This window comes from Macrotis lagotis, chromosome 2 (assembly GCF_037893015.1).
Source record: "Macrotis lagotis isolate mMagLag1 chromosome 2, bilby.v1.9.chrom.fasta, whole genome shotgun sequence".
Lineage (NCBI taxonomy): Eukaryota > Metazoa > Chordata > Mammalia > Peramelemorphia > Peramelidae > Macrotis > Macrotis lagotis.
The window spans coordinates 102273521-102296471 of record NC_133659.1 but is presented as its reverse complement, the minus strand read 5'-3'; the positions used below and the strand labels follow the sequence as shown (position 1 = coordinate 102296471).

The 22951-nt window shown below is 39.4% G+C and overlaps 1 protein-coding gene across 1 annotated transcript; it reads left to right on the top strand.

Moving 5' to 3' along the window:
• The first annotated feature begins 747 nt into the window (after positions 1 to 747).
• On the top strand, positions 748 to 22553 carry ADIPOR1 (adiponectin receptor 1). Its single transcript, XM_074222394.1, has 8 exons — positions 748 to 898; positions 13579 to 13799; positions 15231 to 15347; positions 15852 to 16023; positions 17364 to 17550; positions 18377 to 18564; positions 21308 to 21501; positions 21647 to 22553. Exons 2-8 carry the CDS (start codon positions 13659 to 13661, stop codon positions 21773 to 21775), a joined length of 1128 nt encoding a protein of 375 aa, XP_074078495.1. The 5' UTR covers positions 748 to 898; positions 13579 to 13658; the 3' UTR covers positions 21776 to 22553.
• The last annotated feature ends 398 nt before the right edge of the window (positions 22554 to 22951 follow it).

The window sequence follows — 22951 nt, the reverse complement described above, 5'->3', positions numbered from 1 at the left end:
AAGAGAGAAAAGAAGAGAAGAAAAGGGAGAGGGGAGGAGATGGAAAAGGAAGAGAGAAGGGAAGGAGGAAAGAGGAGAAAGGGACAAAGGAGAAGAAAGGGCAGAAAAAAGGAAGAAAGGAAGGAGGAAAGGGGGAGGAGGAGAGAGATAGGAAGGGAAGGAGGAAAGCAGAGGAGGAGGGAAGGAGGAAAGCAGAGGGAGGGGGGAAGAAAGGAAGGAGAGAGGAGGGACCCAGGCGGGGGGAGGGGCGGAGGAGGGACAGGGGCGGGGCGGGGCGGAGGAGGGAGGGGGAGGGGCGGAGAGGAGGCGGGGCGGAGGCGAGGAGGAGGGAGGGGGAGGGGCGGGAGGAGGCGGGGCGGAGGCGAGGAGGAGGGAGGGGGAGGGGCGGAGAGGAGGCGGGGCCGAGGCGAGGAGGAGGAAGGGGGAGGGGCGGAGAGGAGGCGGGGCCGGGGAGGGGCGGAGAGAGGAGGCGGGGCCGAGGCGAGGGGGAGGGGCGGGGAGGAGGCGGGGCCGAGGCGAGGAGGGAGGGGCGGGAGGAGGCGGGGCCGAGGCGAGGAGGAGGGAGGGGCGGGGGAGGGGCGGGCCCGCGGAGCGGAGGAGGAGGGGAGGCGCGGAGCTCGGCCCCAGAAGCCGCCGCCGCCGCCGCCGCCGCCGCCGCTCCCGCTCCCGCCGCCTCGCCTCGCCTCGCCTCGCCCGGCCCGGCCCGGCCGTCTCCCGCCGCCGGGCGGAGGTGACGCGGCGCCCTCGCGCTCCTTCCGGGGCCGGCGCCTCCGCGTCCCCGGGGGCTGGAGGCTGCTCCGCCGCTGGGGCCGGGGCCGAGGCCGAGGCCGGCGTCCGCGCCCGCGCCGGGGATGTAGCGCCGGGGGAGGCCGCCGCCGCCGCCGCCGGAGCTCGGCCCGTAAGTGCGCCCGGGGCCCCGGCCCCAGGCCCCGCTGCCCCGACTCCCCGGCCCCGGCCCCGCTGCCCCGACTCCCCGGCCCCGGCCCCGCTGCCCCGACTCCCCGGCCCCGGCCCCGCTGCCCCGACTCCCCGGCCCCGGCCCCGCTGCCCCGACTCCCCGGCCCCGCTGCCCCGACTCCCCGGCCCCGGCCCGCGGGGCCCGTTCCCGCGGGAGCCATCCCCGCGTCAGCCTCGGAGGAGGGGGCGCGGGCCGCGGGGTCGGCGGGGGCTCCGCGGCCCTCCGGCACCCCGCCTCCGGGCCCGGCCGCGGGCCCACGCAGCCGCCGCAGGTTTAATCCATTTCCTCAACTCTGGGCAATGGGGGCATTTCCATGGGGGGGGCTGGGAGAATGAGCAAAACAACTGTTTCTTCCTATAAAGGACTTAAGAGCGGTATTTCTGTCCCCCAAAGAGTGTAGTGACGGTGGGTTAGAGCCCAAGTTTTGGTTGGAAATTCTTGAAGGGAGACCCCCCCCCCCCCCGTTGAATCTTTTTTTTTAGTTTTTTCCAAGGCAGTGGGGTTAAGTGTCTTGCCCAAGGCCACACAGCTGGGTCATTGTTAAGCGTCTGAGGCCGGATTTGAACCCAGGTCCTCCTGACTCCAGGGCCGGTGCGCTATGCACTGGACCACCCAGCCGCCCCCCAGATTTGAATCTTAAGACTGGAGACTACCTTCCGGAACTCTGTGGTTCCCAGGGTTCGCAAAATATTGTACATTCAGCCTAGGAGACCATTCCTCTTCAAAAGTATTAAGATGATTCCAACAAGTAACAGGAATTAGTGTTGCCATCCATTAGACTTTCGGTGGTCCAACATTAAATACAAACTTCTGAGTCTAACGACCAAGAATACTCCCTAATTTTGCTTCACGGTCCGCTTGGTGCCTCTGAGAATTTCTTACCCTTTCCCGGCACTTCATCTGCATAGAATATCCTACCCTTCCCATTTCTCCATTTGCAAAAAAGTTTATAAAGTCTCTTTATAAAAAATCCTGCAAAAGCATTTTCTAGACTGGCATCCTTATGAACAGCTTATAGACAACCTTCATCTCAGCTTAAGGTGTGCATTTTCTGTGAAGCCTTCCTCACCCTGTCTGGAAATTTTCTAGGTATTCCTCTAAAGCCTTTTAGCTCTTAGTGATTGGACTAGTTTTTTGTCTGGTTTCTTGTTTATGATTATTGGTATCAGTATCTTTTTTCCTCATCTAAGTTTGTAAATCCCCAAAAGACAAGAACTATATCTTATACATCCCTTATTTCCTGTATCTAATAGCATAAATATTTTTGATGGAAGCTTAAATTTGCTCCATCATTCAGACATAATAACTTGGTGCTTTGCTCCTCCTGTAGGACATGTTGGAGAAAGTTTTCTTTGTTGACTCCTTCAAAATAAAGCCACTTTGAATATTTTCATAATCCTGTTAGTAACTGGTTACCATAAGCTACTTGGAAGATTTGAACAGCTCTCCGGCTGCAATGCCAACAGAAAATACCCTCTAGCACCTTAGATATTTAAAGTTGTAGGTATGGTATGGAAATGTGAAAGTATTCTGATTCACAGATCCTTGAGATTTTTGAGTCATTTCACACCCCAAAGAACTTAAGTGATCAAATGTACCCAGCAAAGGTACATTATTTCTCTGATATTCTTCCTTACTTACCTGACAAAAATAAGACCGAAACTTTTCCTTGTTATCACACTCAAAGTGGATACCTCAAGAATTTCTTGAAGATTCTGAAGTAGAGTGAAAGAGTTCTGGTTTCAGAGTCTGAGAACCTGAGTTCAAATCCTGCCTCTACCATACTACCTGTGTAGGATCTTAGGCAAGGCAGGTCATGATCTGTAAAGTCCCTTCCAGGTCTAAAGCTATGATTTTTGTAAATTATCAAATATTATATATCTAAATTGTGCTTAACAAAATCTTTTGTGTGCAGCCATTTAATGTTTTTGCTTCTGTTCAAGATAGCTGAATATACTGTCCAACTTGATTAATAATAATTAGGAAATTAAGATGACTGTTTGAAAGCTAGGTATCACAAGCTTCAAGCCAACAAATGATGCTTTCCAGGTTCAGAGATTGGTAAGAAAGTAGATTTTAATGCAAATACTTTGCCTCTTAATCTTTACTTTTTTAGATTTTTTATCCACTTCAAGAGCAAACCTGCCTTATAATGAGTTTAAGAATCTAGTCTCCTGAGTTTCATTACCCCACAAAGTTATGGTATCTGTATTTTGTCAGTGCCATTTGACAGTAAGAGATGAATACAGAGACCTGAGAATTACTGAAAATAATCCCTTCTGTTGCTTTATCCCTAAAAAATGAAATTTCCCTTCCATCCCTTCATGGAAGAATATCAGTCACAGAATTTTCAAGCTGAAAGGGACCTCAGCAGCTTTCTAGGTCAACTGGACAGGAAGAGAATTCTTTCTATTGCCTACCCCAAAGTCCACCAGCCTTTGTTTAAAGGCAGCCAATGAAAGGGAATCTACTAACTTCTCAGGCACACACTCTGCCATCATGGAATCACTCTTTGCTACATTTCTCCTTGCATAAGATGCTACCGTGTATAAGATGCACCTTAATTTTGGGGTCCAAATTTGAAAAAGAATGATTTACATAAAGTTGTTGAACTCAAGCATTATTCATCATGAAATTCAAGGACCTTCTGCTCATAATTTTCAGGCATCTTTTGGGCAAGTCTGGTGTGTGGATGCATACTTATGTCCATTTCATTTCATGAACCCGAAGCATCTTTGTGTTCTCCTTGGAAATAAGTTACTTCTTTTTCATCAGCAATTCTTCTGGCCTCCTGTTGAACCATCTTTGTGGACACAGGAATTCCAATGGCCCTTTGCTCTTCAATTCCTTCTCTAAATTAGGCCATTTTGCTGCCTTGCCTCTCATGGCTTTCTTCTGCCAAGACGTTTTCAGTAGGGTTTCTTCATCCCTTAGCCAGTCTTGAATTGTTTTCTCAGTTGGAGGAGGATCAAACTTACATTCAGTAACATGATTTCCATTTACTTTTGCAAATTGGATCACTTTGAACTTGAATTCAGCACTGTATGAAAATCTTTTCTGAGCCATTTCTAGGCAGAAGGTGGCAAAAGGTAACCTAATGTACCAGTAACAAATTCGAAACAATGAGCACAGAGACAAGAAGTGCAAAAAAAAGGGAAATACAAGTTAAAAAAATCTACAATCACTGTATAAGATGCTCCCAGTTTTTAGACCCAAAATTTTTTGAAAAAGCATGCCATAAATGGGGAGATATAGAAATTAGGAGTTTGAACCAGTCATCAAACCTGACTTTACCTCTTTGCAACTTCTATCCCATGGTGCCAAGTTCTTTCTGGACTAAGGAAAGCAAGTCTGATCCTTTTAGCTATATTCAAATGACAGACCTTGAGCTCAACACAGCTATCATGCCCCTTCTAAAAGTCTTCCCTTTTCCAGCCTAGCCATCCCCAGTTCTTTCAGCTGATTCTTATATACCCCTTCACCTTCCCAGGCTTTGTCCTCTGAACTATCTCCTCCCTTAAACACAATATTTTAGATGTGGTTTGATCAGGCCCAACTAGAACAGGACTGTTCCACCTTTCTGGAAAACTATTCCTTAATGCAGCTCAATATTCTGCTTGCTTTTTTAGCTATTTTGCCACACTTTTGATTCATAATAAGCCTACAATCTACCAAAGCTCTCAAATCTTTCTGAAATAACCTGCTATCTCTAACCATAACTACCACATCTTATACTTATAAAGTTGATTTTTCCCCAGCTCAAATATATTTATTGATATTTGTCTCTATTAAATGTCATCGTATTTGATTTAGTCCAATGATATAGCTTGTCAAAACCTGTTGTCCACCATATTAACCATTCCTCCCATATTTATATCATCTGAAAGTTTGGTTATGATACTCTTTTCCTTATCTAAACCATTGATAAAAATGTTGAGTAGCACAGACTCCCAGACAGATATACCCTACTAGAGGCCTTCCAAGTAGATACTGGACCATTAATATTTGTTGGTTGGTTTTTTTTTTGTTGTTTTTTTTTGAGACTTAATCTTCCTATCTTGGCCAAGCTGAAAGTGCAACAACCATTCATGGAACAGGACTCCTTTACATAATTATCAGCATGGAACTTTGACCTCTTTCCATTTTGCCAACTTGTGCTGGTTTACCCTTCTTAGGCACCCTGGTGGCTTTCTGTCCAGGCTTGCCATATTGGTGCTAGTCTTAGGGCACTAATTGACTTTGTTGTTGCTGCATCTCAGAACTACTGAACTGAAGCAATCCAGCAGTTTCAACCTCCCCAAAAACAATGACCACAGCTGTGCACCACCTCTGTCTGACTTGCACCATATGTTATATATGCTTCCAACTCCTAAATCTACCATTTGTGAGTCTTTGGTTAATTATATTTCCTCTAACCCATATTATTCCATCTTTTCTGTAAGAAAACATGAGAAGATTATTCACATGCTTTGATAAAATCTAAATAAATCTTTAGTATGTCCCTGATCTACCAGTTTAGAAATCTTGTCCAAAAAAAAGGAAATTAGCTAAGTCTTGTATGATCTGGCCATTTGTGATCATGATTCTTTTTTCTGGGTTTTTATTATTTAGATCTAGATTATCTGATCTAGACTTTTCCAGGAGATTTGAAGTCAAACTTATTGGTTTATAATTAGAAATTTCTTCTTTTCCTCTTGAAAAGCAGTTAATTGACATGGTGATTAGAAGTCTTGTGTTCAAATGCTGACCTAGCATTATGATTTTAGATGACTCATTTAATCTCTTCCCCTCATCTGTAAAATGTTCCTCTCAGGATTGTTATAAAGATAAAATGAGATAATATTTATGAAATGCTTTAAAAAGCATTCTCTTTTTTTCTTTCTCTTTCTTCTCCTTCACGTTTGGTGGGAAATACTTTTTCATTCATTCTGAAGACAATTCATCTTATTCCTTTTCCTCTTCCTCATGAGGCAGCTGCTGGCCAAGGGTTAGAGCATAGATCTGACTTCAAATCCAGCCTTAGACATTTATTGACTGTGTGACCTTGGCCAAGTCACTTAACCTCTGTCTATCTCAGTTTCCTCCTCTAAAATGGGGATTGTATTTGTTAAGTACTCAGTACAGGGCCTGGCAAATATTCCTTCCTGCTTGAAATTGTTTCCCTTTGTTTTTCAGAATTTCATTCTTGAGATCTTCCTATCTCTCTTGACTTGCCTTTTAACCTGTTTCATTTAAGTCCAAAGGAACCCAGCAGGTGTGGTACATGCAGGACAGTAGAAAACACTGACTTTGGAGCCTTTGACCTTGGATTAACTCCAGATCTGCTTTTATCACTTTCTCTCTGGGTGCCCTTGGGCAAATCACTTAACTATTCTGGACCTCAAGTTCTTCATCTATAAAATTGTGAGAGGCATTAAAACTCAGTTGTCTCTGATGTTCTGTCCAACCTTAAATTAATGATCCCCTGTGATCTCCGTATCACAGATTTGGTAGGTAGAAGAAGAACCTGGCTCAGCTGGTTTATGTCCTTAGGAAAGGAAGGTTCTATTCTATTCTGGAGAATAAATGTCCTGCCTCAGAAAGCTTTATGGATTAAATAACCTGGAAAGCTTCTTTGACCCAAGAGAGGCTATCTAGCTCTTCATCTGACGTCAATTAGGAATCTAATCATTGATAAATCTTAACTGAAACAAATTACAAAGAAGTTCGAATTGGATAGAATTTTAGAGAAGTAATCAATGATAGATCTCTGGAGAAATTTGAATGGGAATAGAAAGAAATATACCTTTTTCTCAGCTATATGTGGCACCCTCATAAGTATATATGTATATATACCCTCACATGTATAAAGGTATAAAACTTAACAAGCAAATGCAGAAATATTGAATCATTCTTTTCTGACCATAATGCAATTAAAAATACATTCAATAAAGGGCCATAGAAACAGATTAAAAATTAGTTGGAAATTTAAAAAATCTAATCCTAAAGAACGAGTGAGTCAAAGAACAAATCATACAAACAATAATTTCATTAAAGAGAATGACACAATACAAAATTTATAGGAGGCAGCAAAGCAGTACTTTTGGGAAAATGTATGTCCCTCAACATGCTTGCATAAATAAAATGGAGAAAGAACATATCAATGAATTGGGAATGCAACTAAAAAAACAGAAAGAACAAATTAAAAATCTGCACTTAAACATCAAATTGGAAATCTTGAAAATCAGTGGAGAGATTAATAAAATTAAAATTTGAGAAAAATTGAACTAATTAAAAAAAGAAATTGGTCTTATTTAAAAAACAATAAAGTAATAAAACCATTGATTAATTTTATTTTAAAAATGAAAGAAAACCAAATTGCTAGTGTCAGAAATGAAAAGGATGTTTTCACCACCAGTGAAAATTAAGAAAATTATTATGAGTGATTTTGCCCAATTATATGTCCATAAATTGTAATATAGGTGAAATGGATGAATATTTACAAAAATATAAATGCCCAGATTGACAAAAGAAGGAATAGAATATTTAGATAACCCTGTCTTGGAAAGCAAACAAGACATTAATGAGTTCCCTAGAAAAAAATCCCCAGGACCAAATGAATTCATGAGTGAATTCTACCAAACATTTAAAGAACCATTAATTCTAATGCTACTTAAAATATTTGGGGAAATAGGGCAAAGAAGGAATCCTACCAGATTATTTTAACAATATAAATATGGTGTTGATCCCTAAGCCAGGAAGAACAAAAACAAAAAAAAAACTATAAACCAATTTCCCTAATGAATATTGATGCAAGAATTTAAACACTAGCAAGTTGATTTTAGCAATATATCACAAAAATCTTAAACTATGACCAGATGGAAGTTATACTAGGAATACATGACTGCTTCAGTATTAAAAAACTATCAGCATAACTGACCATATCAATTACAAAAATGAAAACCACATGTTTAGCAGATGCAGAAAAGACTTGACAAAATACAATACTTACAAAAACATTAGAAAACATAAGAATAAATGCAGTTTTCTTATAAATTGATAAGTGGTATGTATCTAAATCCATCAATAGCTGTCATCTATAATGGGAACAAGTAAGATTGGAAGTGAAGCTAGGATGCCCATTATTATTATTCAATATTATACTAGAAATGCTAGCTATTACAATAAAACAAGAAAAAGAAATTGAAGGAATTAGAAGTCAAAAAGGAAACATTACTATTTATTTTTTCAGATTATATACTTAGAGAATCAACTAAAAAAACTAGTTAAAATAATTAACAACTTTAGCAAAATTGCAGGCTAAAAAAGATAAATCATTAGCATTTCAGTATATTGCCAACAAAGCATAGTAGCAAGAGATAGATATTAAAATTTAAAATAACTATAAATAATATAAAATATTTGAGAGTCTTTCTGCCCAAACAAATCCAGGAACTATATTTACACAGTCACAAAACACTTTTCTCACAAATAGTTATATCCAAACAATTGGGAAGTATCAGTTGTTCATGGATAGGCTGAGCCAATATAAAAATGACAGTTCTACCTAAATTATTCTCCTTGTTCAGTGATACACCAAATTACAAAACATTGTAGAGCTAAAAAAAATAATAAATTCATCTGGAAAAACAAAAGGCTAAGAATATCAAAAGAATCAAATTTTAAAATGTGAAGAAAGATGACCTAGATCTCAAATATATATTATAGAGCAGTTATCATCAAAGCAACCTGGTATTGTCAGGAGGCTGAGATACTAACAGAAAAAAAATTGTAATTTATTTGTTTTTGTTAAGATCTCTGATGGTCTGGAGTTTTCTAGTCAAGCCTCGTATAAATTTGCTTAGCCTAAGTGGAATAGATTAGATATGCATTACATTGTAACAAATAACTATGATGATATCTGTGTTTGATAAACCCAAAGATCTAAGCTTTTGGGACAAAAACTCACTATTTGACAAAAACTATGGGAAAACTGAAAAACTGACAAACTAGGTCTAGAGCAACATCTCACACTATATACCAAGATAAGGTCAAGTATAAGGACATCATGAGACATAAAAGGTGATAACAAGCAATTTAGAGGAGCATATAAGGATAAAGGAAGAATTCAGGACCTAAACAAAAATATAGAGAATATTAAAGAATGTAAAATGCTTAATTTTGATTATATTAAATTTAAAAGATTTGCCCAAACAAAACCAATGAACCAAAAAATTAGAAGGAAAGCAGAAAGCTAGGAAAAAAATTTTTTATGGTACCTCTGGATAAAGGCCTCATTTCTCAAATATATAGAGAACTAAGTCAAATTCATATGAATGCATTATTTCCCGTGATCAAATGATATGAACAGATGGTTTCAGAAGAAAGCTATCTATAGTCATGAAAAAATGCTCTAAATCACTATTGATTAGAAAAATGCACATTAAAATAACTCTTGAGGTATTAGATTGACTAGAAATGACAGTAGGAAAATGGGGACACTAGTGTTCTGTTGGTGGAATTGTGAACTGATTCAGCCATTCTGGATAATAGTGTGAAACTATACTTAACTGGTTATAAAACTATACCCTTTTACCAGCAATATCATGACGAAATCTGTATCACAGGGAGATCAAAGAAAAAAGGAAAAGGATCTGTATATACAAAGGCACTTATAGTAGCTCTTTTTTGTGGTGGCAACAATTGTAAATTTTTGAAGTGATTCCCATCAATTAGGGAATGGCAAAACAAGTTTTGGTATTTAACTGTGATAGAGTATTATTGTGCTATAAGAAATGACAAGCAGAATGCTTTCAGAAAAACCTGGAAAGATTTCCTTGAACTGATGCAAAGTGAAGTGATTAGAACCAGAACATTATACACACTAACAGCAATAGTGTTCAGTGATCAACTGCTTTAGCTATTCTCAGCACTTCAATAATTCAAGGATTTCAAAGGACTAAAGATGAAAAATACTACCCATCTCTAGAGAAAAAACTGATGAAGTCTGAATGCAGACTGAAAGATGGTTTTATATATATATATATATATATATTTAATTGTTTTTTTAATTTTACAATTTCCCCATCTCACTTCCCTCTCCCATCCCCCACAGAAGGCATTCTGATAGTCTTTACATTGTTTCCATGCTACACACTGACCAAACTTGAATGTGTTGAGAAAAATCATATCCTTAAGGAAAAAATAAAATATAAGTGATAGCAAAATTACCTTTTTTTTTTTTAATTAAAGGTAATAGTCTTTGGTCTTTGTTTAAACTCCAAGCTTCTTTCTTTGGATACAGATGGTATTCTCCATTGTAGATACCTTAAAATTGTCCCTGGTTGTTGCACTGATGAAATGAGCAAATTCATTATGATCATCAATCCCATGTTGCTATTAGGGTGTACAATGTTCTTCTGGTTAAATGGTTGCTGTTAGGGTGTACAATGGTTCTTCTGAATGTTTTTTTTAAAACTTTTTTTGTTCTGGTTTTTTGGTATTTTCTTTTGCAACATGACTAATATGGAACTATGTTTTGCATGACTGCACATCTATAATCTATATAAAATTGCTTGCCTTCTCAAGGCTGGAAGAGTGGAAGGAGGATGGGAGAGAAATTTTTTTTTAAAGAATGTTGAAAAAATTTACATATAATTGAAAGAAAAAATAAAAATAAGAAGGAATTTAATCATTTCTCTGACTTGACAGAAGTTTTTCTTATACTTAACTGAGCAGTCTTTATGCCTTCTTAACTACTTTCTCAAGATTTAGGTCTCTCCACTTAGAAAGCTTTTGACTAAAGAAGCTTGAATTTAGTAAATCCCATAAAAAATGTAGCCCTAAGGCAAGACACTGAATTTAGATCAATTGAATAAAAAAAAAAAGAAAAGGTCACCTTGTTTAAATGCACTAATTTAGGGGAAAGGGAAAACTATTTCCCTAATTCTAATCTCAGGTCTCCCTGCTACTTTTTAAAGACTGGGGCTATTTCCTTGGCGATAGAAATCAAAATTTAACTTGCTTATCACTTTTTATAGTCTATTCAAAATTTAGTGAGTAACCCACTCTAGTGGTGTGCAGTGTTTAGGTGTTGTATTTGGTCTTCTTGTTACATGTTCTCCCTGTCCTGTCTCTTTTGCCTCCCTGTGGAATACCAAACTGGACTCTGGATTTTGTATTCAGGGATTAAATGACCTCCATTGCATGTACATGTATGTGTGATGACACATCTGATACGTTAATGACTTGGAGAGTTTACAAAACCACAGGGCCCAGCCCATTTGGGAAGAGGAGAACAAGAAAAAAAGAGAAACTAAGAAAGGAGAAGAGAGTGAGCAAAAATTGGGATTAGAAGAGTCAAGATAATAGATTAAGATAAAGAAAGAGCTAGACGTGAATGACTAGGAAGAATTAACCAAAAAAATTAATCTATTAACACAACTAGACTTTACTCTGTTCACCTGTAAAATTTGTACCTGTTATTTACTTGTTGCCTCTTATAGTGAAGTAATTGCGCTCAAAAGCAGGACTTACATGTGCAGAAAATTCTTCCATGTACTTCCTTGTATTGTAAGTCTCTCTGCTTTATCTTCTTTACTCTATGGTATACTTCTGAAGGACAGAAAATATCTTGTAAATCTCTGTCTTCTATGGAAATTAATGTGCTAGTAAAAGAGTTGACTGGGTGGGAACAGAGATAAGAACTCCTTTTTTTGTGCAGGATGTCCTCAGTGTTGGTGCAGCTTGAAGCTTTAATTACATAAAACTGCATTAGGACTTTTTGGGACATCTTTATAAGTACTTTATTTGAAATAGACCTATGTAGTGAAAGTAGTGTTTTCGTGCTTATTTTACAAATGAAGAAACAAGGTAGTGTGGAGTAAACTTTGATCTAATTGGGAAAGCACTAGATTTAGAGTTTACAAACTTTGATTCAAGCTTTGATTCAAAGCCTGGCCATGCCCCTGTGTGACCTTGGGCAAATCACTTGACTTCTTCATTTGTAAAATGATCTTTAAGGTCTCTAAATTGAGAGCCTAGATTCAGAGGTTAAATGACTTGTCCATTGTAGTACCTAGAGGTACTATGAACTCTATTTCCTCTATTAGAGCCCCCAAAGCCTCCCTCAACCCATTGGGAAATGGCAAGTGAAACAAAGCATAGCCAACCCACTTGCTGGGTGCATGTTTGAAGTATGCTCTCTTTGATAATTATATGCTAAGAACAAAGTATCACAATCCTAGAAAACAAGAACAAATTTCAGCCTATTTCTGAGACTACTGGTGTTGATGACTGTTCTTGAGATTTCTCTGAAAAGCCTGGAACTCATTTTTTTATTGTTTTGGGTATCAGTAGTTTTTTGTTTTGTTTTAAGCATGTTAGTTTTTTCTTTATTATTTTAATTTGAGGAAGTTTCTATTTTGTTACATATTGGTCCCAAGAAAGATTTCTCAATGTTTCCTCCTTACATTGGTTGTACTTAGGAGGTTTTTCAGGGACCTCCCATTTCCTGTTCTCCCAGAGTGCCTCTCTTCTTGCTAGTGTTTCTTGTTTTGCACATATAAATTCAGTTCAGCAAGGAATGAGTGTCAATATTACCAGAAATTGGTCTTCTGTATAGAAACTGTTATTTTTGGTCACTTTACTTCCATTTTCACAGCCAATCTGCATGTCCATTCATGCAATTACGACTTTTGTTTTATTTGTAATCCAGGGAATTTTGAAATGATTGTAGAATTTTTCCTGGAAAAAAAAGTAAGATTTAGATTACCTGGTTTTAATAAAGGACCTCTCTGTTCCTTCCTGGTGTCCAAAGAAGTTGTCTTAGAAGTGGTCAAATGAAGCTTTTGAAAAGCTGGTTGGGCCACTGTGGGTGGCAGAGCTTTCAGGGTGATGCTGCCCACTTGACTCCAACTTCCTGCTTGCAATAAATTTTTGCTTGCTTATGGGTATGGGAGGCAGCGGGAGGCAGCAGGAGGGTGATTGTTTTTCTGGATTACTTTTTTTTGTGATTGCCAAATCTAAATTATAATCCTGTAATAGCCAACCTCCTAGACCTCACTTAGAGATAAACTATTCTGGGCTGTCAGCCATCAAACTGTACTTTTTATATGTAAAACAGGTGTGACTGGTCATTTACACATAAAAAAAAAAAACTGAATACATCTCATTTTTTACTTCCTTTCCTAGCTTTGGTTGTTTTGGCTTCAACTTTTTTGTTCCTTATTCTCAAAACAACCGCATGGCCTTCTTGAGTGTTGAGAAAGAATTCTCTCCCTGGAAGAAATGGGGGTGGGGGGGCGGGGAGAAGCTAGCTGTACTTCTATGGTGACAGCTCAGTACCCTAAGCATAGATTATAATCTGTCTTTGTGGATTTGTGGAGCTCTGATCATGGGTAAAATTACAGTGGGAGGATTTAAGATAGAATTCAAAGCTCATGACTCTTCTCTCTTTCTACCTAGAGGTCAGGCTGGTTCTTCTCCCACCTTTGTGCTAGTTTTGAAGAGGAACTGGCCTTTGGGGGCAAAGTGAGGGTTCCGCTGTATATGCCACTGCCTTCTATTCCATATTAAACATATAATGACAGTGTAAAAAACTGAAATGCTAACATCTTTTGTGTTTGTGTGCTTATTCCTAGAGTCTACCATCAAAGGGAGATCTCTGGAAGCTCCAACTTTCAACCATACTGAAGCTGTTAGTTGTGGGGGTACCAACCAGATGTCTTCCTGCAAAGGATCTGTGGTGGGTCAGGGCAATGGGGCACCAGCCAGTAACCGAGAAGCAGACACAATGGAGCTTGCTGAGCTAGGACCCCTACTAATAGAGAAGGGTAAACGAAAGACTCCCAATTCCACCAAAGTAAGTAATTTGCCTCTACTTTGTTGCCTTGGGTGTAAGAACTCGTGTCAGATTCTACTGTAAAAATTTGCGACTGTATTTCAAGGGGAGAAACTAAAAAGAAAATGCAGTTGACATGACTTAGCTTTGAATAGTAGGAGAAGCCCTGTCTCATTCATGAAACTGGGAAAAAGGTATTACCCCTTTTGGAGTCTATTTGTTTGCCTGGATTAAAGACTTCTTTGATCACTAGCAATCATTGCTGCTTCAAATTGTGTAGTCAGTTCTGGGCGCATTGTTACCTTTGAAATTGATGTGCACATCTGAGAAGGGATTTCTTCAAAGATTAGCCTCCATTTGATTGCTTCTGTCCATGCCATATCAAATAAGATGTTCCCAGAGCCAAAAAAATCTAGGGTTGGCTTGAGTTAGTGTATGCAGAATTGTTAACAAAGCACAGCTCCTCAAAGGAAAGGTCTTTTAAAGGGAATCTTTTTTTTGGAGTTAAGAATCTTGGAATAAGGGGTGGCTAGGTGGCACAGTGGATAAAGCACCCCTCCCTGGAGTCAGGAGTACCTGGACTCAAATCCGGTCTCAGACACTTGATAATTACCTAGCTATGTGGCCTTGGGCAAGCCACTTAACTCCATTTGCCTTGCAAAAACCTTAAAAAAAAAAGAATCTTGGAATAAGGAGGCAGCAATTACTGCATTTGGGAGAAGAGTGGAGAACCTATCCAAGCTTCTTAGACATTTTGAAGCCCCTTGTGGCAGCTAGGTGGTGCAGTGGCCCTGGAGTCAGGGGTACCTGAGTTCAAATCTGGCCTCAGACATTTAATAATTACCTAGCTGTGTGGCCTTGGGCAAGCCACTTAACCTCATTGCCTTGCAAAAAAAAATAAAACTTAAAAAAAAGACATTTTGAAGCTGTTGAACCTTTTTCAGAATAATGCCTTAAATGTGTAATATAAATCATATAGAATTGTAGTGGAAACCATAATATTGAAGTAAAGATGCCATTCATTCCCCACCCAGACCCTCTGAAATCTTTCCATGAACCTCAAGTTAAGAACCTCTGCTCTAGAAAGTAGAAGGAATTATCCAGGCTTAGAATAAGAAAGAGTTGCCCCAATTCCCTAGTGCCTTAAAGGACAAAGGTGGGCAAACTCCATCTCAATACAGTCTTCAGTTTTCTGTTTACTAATAAATACCTTAAGCTCAGAAGGGATTAGGCTTTTAGAGAAGAGGCCACATGACCCTGTGGGATGGGGAGGATGTGCAGAGATTTAAGCTTCTCTGATCCTGTGTAATGTAAATTAATGTAATGTACCAGTGAGAAACTAGATATATCGAGCATATTCAAAGTGATGTGCTATAAACTATGGATATTTTGTTTTTAAAATAATTAAATAAAAGCAATATACACATGAACCTTGGGTTTTCCTTACTACAGGTTGAAGAAGAGCAAACATGTCCAGTACCCCAAGAAGAAGAGGAGGAGGTGCGGGTACTAACCTTGCCCCTACAAGCCCACCATGCCATGGAGAAGATGGAGGAGTTTGTATATAAGGTACTGAGTATGGGTGCTTGAGCTGAAGTTGAGTAGGATGGGGGAATGAGGCAGCAGATTTGAGTGGTGGCCAGCCCCAATTCCAAGCATATGATGATCAGAATTGTTCTGCCTGTGTGTGTGTGTGTGTGTGTGTGTGTGTGTGTGTGTGTTGTTGAGGTCGTGAGGGTATTGTTTTTCTTTTTTCCCTTTTAAATAATAGAAGTAAATCAAGGGCAAGGTTGAGGTTAGTCACCAAGTTATTCAGCTGCACCCTGTGCCTGTGGAAAGGACATTTTGAAGAGACACAGGCTCTTCTCAGTAAGAGCTGTCTATAGCATATCCAGATTAGCATGTAACAAAGCATGGAAATCCAGAGAGAGAAAATGTATTTATTTATTTTTAAAGAGACTCCGCAAAATTGTGAGTCAGGGCTCTGCCAGCTTCATTCAAATTCTACCATGAATCCTGCCCACAGAGAGGCATTGGTCTACAGGAACTTGCCTAGAAGTATGTCTATTTCAGGTATGGGAAGGACGTTGGCGGGTCATCCCGTATGATGTGCTCCCTGACTGGTTAAAGGACAATGACTACCTTCTACATGGTCACAGACCACCCATGCCTTCCTTCCGTGCCTGCTTTAAGAGCATCTTCCGTATCCACACTGAGACTGGCAATATTTGGACCCATTTGCTTGGTAAGTGGTAGAATCAGAGGTTGGAAGGTATGACAGTTGAACCTCCTATCTATAGAACAGTGGATTCAGAGAGCAGTAGAAGTCAAGGCAGCCTGCATTTATGAAATACCTTCCAAGAGTCATTCTCTGTGCTAAGCACTGGGGGTACAATAATTAGCAAAAACAGCCCCTGCCATTGTGGGAGGAGTTCTCAGTCTGATAGGGGAGAATAGCTAACAAACAACTGTACAAATAAGCTAGAAACAAGGTGCACTGGAGGTAGGTGGTCCTGCCATACTATGAAAAGTGGAATTTTAGATGAGATTTGATGGGAACTGGGAGGGAGACAGGAAGGAATTCTGGGCATAGGGGAAGCCAAGTGAAAACTCAGAGCTGGAGCTGAAATGTCCTTGTGCAAGGAACATTAAGGAAGCCAGCATCTCTGGATCACAAAGTATGTGGAAAAGAGTTCGGGAAGATTAGGAAGGAACACAGTTGTTAAAGACTTTAAAAGCCAAACAGAAGATTTTTATATTTTGATGCTGGAGACAATTGGGAGAGTTGCTGGATTTTATTGAATTGGAGAGGGGGGTGGTCTGACTTGGTCAGATTTCTGCCTAGAGAAGCACTTTAAGAGCTAAATGGAAGATGAACTGGATTAAGGAAACAAACTAAAAGGCTATTGAAATAGTTCAGAAGGAAGTGGCCAGGGTGTCAAAGAATAGAAGCACAAGTATGTCTACAAGAAACCTTATGAAAGTAGGACTGATAGGACTGAACAACAGACTGGATGTATTTGAGTTTGGGTGGTGAGGGTGATGGTGCCCTGAAAAGTAAGAAGATGATAAGGCAGATGAACCTCAGAAAGGTTCATAGACCTGCCTGAGACTGCCCAACCAGGATACCAATTCCAGTCTTCGATCCTGCTGTATCACTCTTCACTGATTCAAATCCCAAGTGTATAGGGCACCTGAAATGAATTAAATAGAAGAGTCTCTTCCCAGAGTGAGAACAAGTTAAGGGCTTCACTTTAGTAGGCTGCCCCTAATTAGTTGACCTCCTCAGCCTTTTATAGCAGGGATAAGAAGTGGAGGAGACAGTTTTGACCAAATGATCTCTTGAGGGTTCAAAAATGTTGAAATGTATGCCCTTTCTTCTAATCCTTTATCCCCATGTTTTAAAACAGAAGGTTTAAGCAAAGTAGCTCCATTTGAAATAGTACCCTTTTCACAGAATATTAACACAATTTTTACCTTAAATCATTTTCTTTCAGACCTTTTCTTTTTAGGGTTGAACAGCAATAGAAACATGCTTCGTACCTATAAGACTTATGTTTTTCTTCATTGGTTGTTTTTCCACAGGTTTTGTGCTGTTTCTCTTTTTGGGAATCTTGACCATGCTCAGACCAAATATGTACTTCATGGCTCCTCTACAGGAGAAAGTGGTCTTTGGGATGTTTTTTCTGGGTGCTGTGCTCTGCCTCAGCTTCTCCTGGCTCTTTCACACTGTCTATTGTCATTCTGAAAAAGTCTCTCGGACATTTTCCAAGTGAGTCAAAAAAACCATCATTAAAAAGAGACCCCTAAACTTCTCTCCTCACAGATATGACCAAACCAACTGCCTAGTTAATGAGCATCACATATTCTTTTTTCCTGATGGCAAAATTTGCTAAAGGCTGTAGGGTAATGACATTTTCTCTAGCACAAAATTTATTGTAGCCCTGTCAAAATGGTGCTTTATCATGGAGTTTTCTTCCTGCAGAGCGTGAGGTGTGATCCATTCCTGTATCATTCAGGCAGCTTGTCCAGGCCTTGTGCCCAATAATAATTTAATCTCTGTTGAGCTAACCCTGAGCTGGGTGTGGTCATTTATGTGCTTCTTCAAAGTTTATCTCCCCTGCTCTTGCATTCCTAGAAGCCCTGTGTCTTGTCAGTTCACGAACATACACTTTTTAATTCTCAAGTGTGATTTAAAAAAAAATCTTGTTTTTAGAGCTAAAGGCCTACAGAAGTTAGGTGTTGTTTTCAAAGGGCTTGTAAAAAAGGTACCTAGATCCAACTGAGTTTTGGCAGTGCCCATATGTTTGTAGCATCCTCTGGGTGGATAAGAAAGAACATTAGCTAAAATCTGAGGATAAAACATTTAACTTTTGGAATCTGGGTCCTTTTCAATGTGAGAGAGAAACATTATATACTTTTTGGAATTCTAGGGAATAAGGGTAGATTGTATAAGATTGGAAAAAAGGATAAGGCTAACCCAAAGGGGATATAGGCTATAGAAGAAATCTGGAAACAAATAGAAAGTATGTCATATTGCAGTTTAGACACTTACATTTCTCCCTTTAATTTATCTTGTCTTTCTGACATGTTTTTAGATTGGACTATTCAGGGATTGCTCTACTGATCATGGGGAGCTTTGTTCCCTGGCTCTACTACTCGTTCTACTGCTCTCCACAGCCACGGCTCATCTACCTCTCCATTGTCTGTGTCCTGGGCATCTCTGCCATCATTGTGGCCCAGTGGGACCGTTTTGCCACACCCAAACACCGGCAAACAAGAGCAGGTGAGACAAATATGTTGTAAACCTCAGGAGGACCTAAGAATTCACTTGGAACTCTAGGAGCTTCAGTTTTAGATCCTTCTCTCTTAGATTTAGGGATCCCAGGTGAGCTCTGGATCTACTTCTAGAACTTCTAACTTAAAATGAGTTTTCAAGACAAAGTTCAGTACTCCTTTGAAATCTGATAACAGACCAGTGGCCATCACTCAAGGTAAAAGAAAGAAAGAAGTTTTGGGATCCAGGGGATTTTTCAACTCAAAAATAGGAAATTGTACCTTTTGGAATGGTAGGGTGCTCTATTAGATTGTGTAAGATTGGCTATGGTACAAATCTGGAAACAAAGGAAATATAACAGGTCATGTGGCAAAAAGAGATATACCCAGTTCTCTAGTCTTTCATACTTGTTTCTGTTGTTCAGTTTCGTCCAACTCTTTTTGATCCCAGAGACTGCACTGCCCATAGAGTTTTCATTAAGGCAAGCAGAGGTTAAGTGACTTGTCCAAGGTCACAGAGGGAGTGTTTGAGGCTGGATTTGAGCTCAGATCTTCCTAACTCTAGGCCCAGTGCTCTATCCACTGAACCACCCAGCTGCTTCCTGTTTTTAGACATGTCAGATTGAACTATTCAGGGATTTTTCTACTGATCATGGGAAGCTAATAAAAATAGCTTAGAAGGATAAATGTGGTTTCTTTAACATTCTCGATTTAAAGTTGTAAGGGAAAAAAGCCATCCCAGAAGGCTAAAAGGTTAGTAAAATTAATGTGCCCAGAGCTGAGGCACAGCATGTTTAAAAAGCTTGGCTATAATCTGGGTTCCGTGAACAAAAATGTTTGAAAGCAAACATTGGTAACTAGTGGTGTGACAACTCCATAGCTAAATACCTTTGTGTCTTATCATTATCAAGCATTACACTGGCAATTATCATCAATCAGCTATATGATTAGGCTTCTTAAATTAACTTCTGGGCATTAACTCTCCTCCTTATTTCTGTTTGTACTCCTTTGTTTGAAGATATGTAGCCATCCAGTATATCAAACCCTTAAAGTTGCTTCTTTTTCTAGAGTGAGTGAAACACTAGGCACAGTTTTCTTGTCCTGGATTTGGCAGCCAAATGACCTACTACTAACTAAGCCAGCCAAATTTCGGCCATGAAATCTATGTCCTATATTTAATAATTGGAGAGTGACTTTGGGTACAACACCTAATATTTACATCCTGAGTTTCTGAACAGGACAGAGAGAAGACAAAAATATTTCTCCTAGGAAGGTAAAGAAGAGTGTGTGTGTGTCCTTGTAATTCCTTGAAAAATAGAGTCCTGTATGAGATATAAACTGGATAATTTTGATTACATTAAATTAAAAAGTGTATACAAATAAAACCAATATAACCAAGATTTGAAAGAAAGCAGAAAATTGGCAATGAAATTTTATACCAAGGTTCTCAGACAAGGTCTCCTATCTCAAATATGTAGAGAATTTTGTCAAATTTATAAGAATTATAATTCATTCCCTAATTGAAAAATGGTCAAAGGATATGAACAGGCAGTTTTTCGAAGAAGAAATCAAAATTATATATATATTCATATAAAAATGTTCTAAATCATTATTTTTTTTTGTTTTTGCAAGGCAATGGGGTTAAGTGACTTGCTCAAGGTCATATAGCTAGATAATTATTGTGTCTGAGACTGGATTGAACCCAGGTCCTCCTGACTTCAGTGTCCGCATTCTCTCCACTGTGCCATCTAGCCACTCTTTAAATCATTATTGTTTAGAGAAATGCAGCTTAAAACAATTTTGACATATTTTTTTCAAACCTATTAGATTAGGTAAAATGAGAGAAGAGAAAATGACAAATGTTGGAGGGATATGGAGAAATTGGGACAATACTATCCTGTTGGTGGAACTGTGAACTGATCCAACCATTTTGGAGAGAAATCTGAAATTATACTCAAAGAATTAAAAAACTCTTTGACCCAGCAATATCATTATTAGGTCCGTTTCCCCAGGTGATGGTGGGGGAGGCTGGGAAAGAACTTATATGTTCTAAAAAAAATTATAGCAGCTCTGTGATAGAAAAGAACTGGAAGTTGAGGGGATATCCATCAATTAAGGAATAGCTAAACAACTGCTTTATTTTTGAGATGAAATGTTACTGTGCTGTAAGAAATAATGAACTGGTTGATTTTAGGAAAACATGGAAAAACTTGCATTAAGTTATATAAAGTGAAAGCAGCAGAATCAAGAGAATACGATACATACAATAATAGCATTGTTTGAAAAATAATTGTGAATAAGTTATTTTGAGGAGACCTGTAAAGAAAGATGCTATCCATCTATAGAGAAAGCACTGCTAAATATAAGTATGCATTGTATAGTTTTACATGTATTTATAAATCTGGGTCAGATAGAGGCCTTCTCTAATACAGTGTGGGGAAGGAGAGAGACAGGAGGGAGGGAGACAATTTGGAACTTTAAATGTAACAAAACAATTTTTTAAAGGTAACAAAAAATAAAATTAATTTAAAAAAAAGCTATCTAGATTTTCCCCATCCAGATTTATTTTGAATATAACTCTTTTCTGCTCACATCGTGTGTGAAATGTAGCACCCAATATGTATAATCTGCTCTATCTATAAATTGATATTCATAGATTGCCACTATAAGGTACCAAGTGAAAATCCTTGCACCTAAATACATATTTTGTTGGTAAAATTGTATTTATCTTATCTGATTCCTTCTTCCTTCAGGAGTGTTCCTGGGACTTGGTTTGAGTGGAGTCGTGCCCACCATGCACTTCACTATTGCAGAAGGCTTTGTCAAGGCCACAACAGTGGGCCAGATGGGCTGGTTCTTCCTCATGGCTGTGATGTACATCACTGGAGCTGGGCTATATGCTGCCCGAATCCCTGAGCGCTTCTTTCCTGGCAAATTTGATATATGGGTAAGGACTGATCCTTCTAATGATTGACTCAAAGCTAAGTAAAGTGTCTTGAGAGATAAAGGTAATCAGTTCTTTAATCAAAAACATTTTTTACATTTAAACTGTTTGTGCCTTTAACCTAAAAGCCTATCTCTACTTTCTGCAGTTCCAGTCACATCAGATTTTCCATGTCCTGGTGGTGGCGGCAGCCTTTGTCCACTTTTATGGCGTCTCCAACCTTCAGGAATTCCGTTATGGCCTTGAAGGCGGCTGCACTGATGACTCTCTTCTCTGAGTCCACCCACTACAGGGATAGAGGAGCTTCCCAAGTGCTTTTTAAAAACTATTTCTTTGCTGAAGCGAAAGGAAGACATGAGTTGTCTGTTTCTGGAAGAAACCTCTTAGTAAATTCCATACCAACTGAGCCTCAGCCCACTCTTACACCCAATGGGCTGTCAACTCTCAATTTTCATAGCTAGAACTGGAGTGGATGGCCTGTCTGAGTCATTCCTCTTCCTCCTCAGAACAGCAACCAGTCGCCTCATATAGACAGTGTTTTGAAACTCACGTTGAAATTCCCTTCCACCTTTCTTTCTCCAGTCATTTTGGACATAACTAAAGAACTGGGTCCCTTCAGAAATTGTTTCTGGAAGAAAGTGGTCCCTCATTCCTACTTTGTAACCTGGCTTAGAGCTGTCCAGTCTTTTCATAGCACACTTTTGAAAACAACTGTAACTTGGTCCCAACTTTCTTGGGCCCAGATCTGCAGTAGGAACAAAGCCACCCACTTTTACCAAGCCGGCTAATCATGGAAGTGTGTCCAGGCTTCATCTAACTTGTTTTAATTCCCTACCACCTCCACTATATCCCCCCAGCAGAGTAATGTAAAATTAAAGTGAAAGAAAATATTTAATATTTAATACTAAGCTTTAAAAGGGAGCCCTGTTATCATTGCTGTGTATCAGTGTAAAAAGACTATGATCATATAACGAGGACAATGGTATCTTAGGGGGAGTTTAGGGCCGTTAAAAATCTTAATTCCTAGGGTTGTCTAATAAAGAGGTCATTCCATGCTTTCCTGTGAATTCTTGAAAAGCTCTCACTGCATCTGTTGACTAGATAGTACAAAAGTAGTTGAAGGTGCTTCAGGGCTTATATTGTTGCTGTGGAAATGAGCCAATTCCTTTCAGAAGACAGAATCATAGACTGTGTTCTCTAAAGGGACTTTAACAATCTAGTCCAGGAGTCAGCAGAATGAAACCCATCCTGAGCCTCTTCCTGGTGAGCTAAGAATGGTTTTTACATTTTAAATACAATAAAACTTTTAAAATCTAAAAACCATTTTCTCTGAGGTACAAAATACAAAAAGCAAAAAAACTGAGTCACTGAGATCATACAACTGAATTAGGACTAGACCTGAAGTGTTGACTTTACCTTTCTACCTTATTAAAAACCTGATGTTTATGGTAAC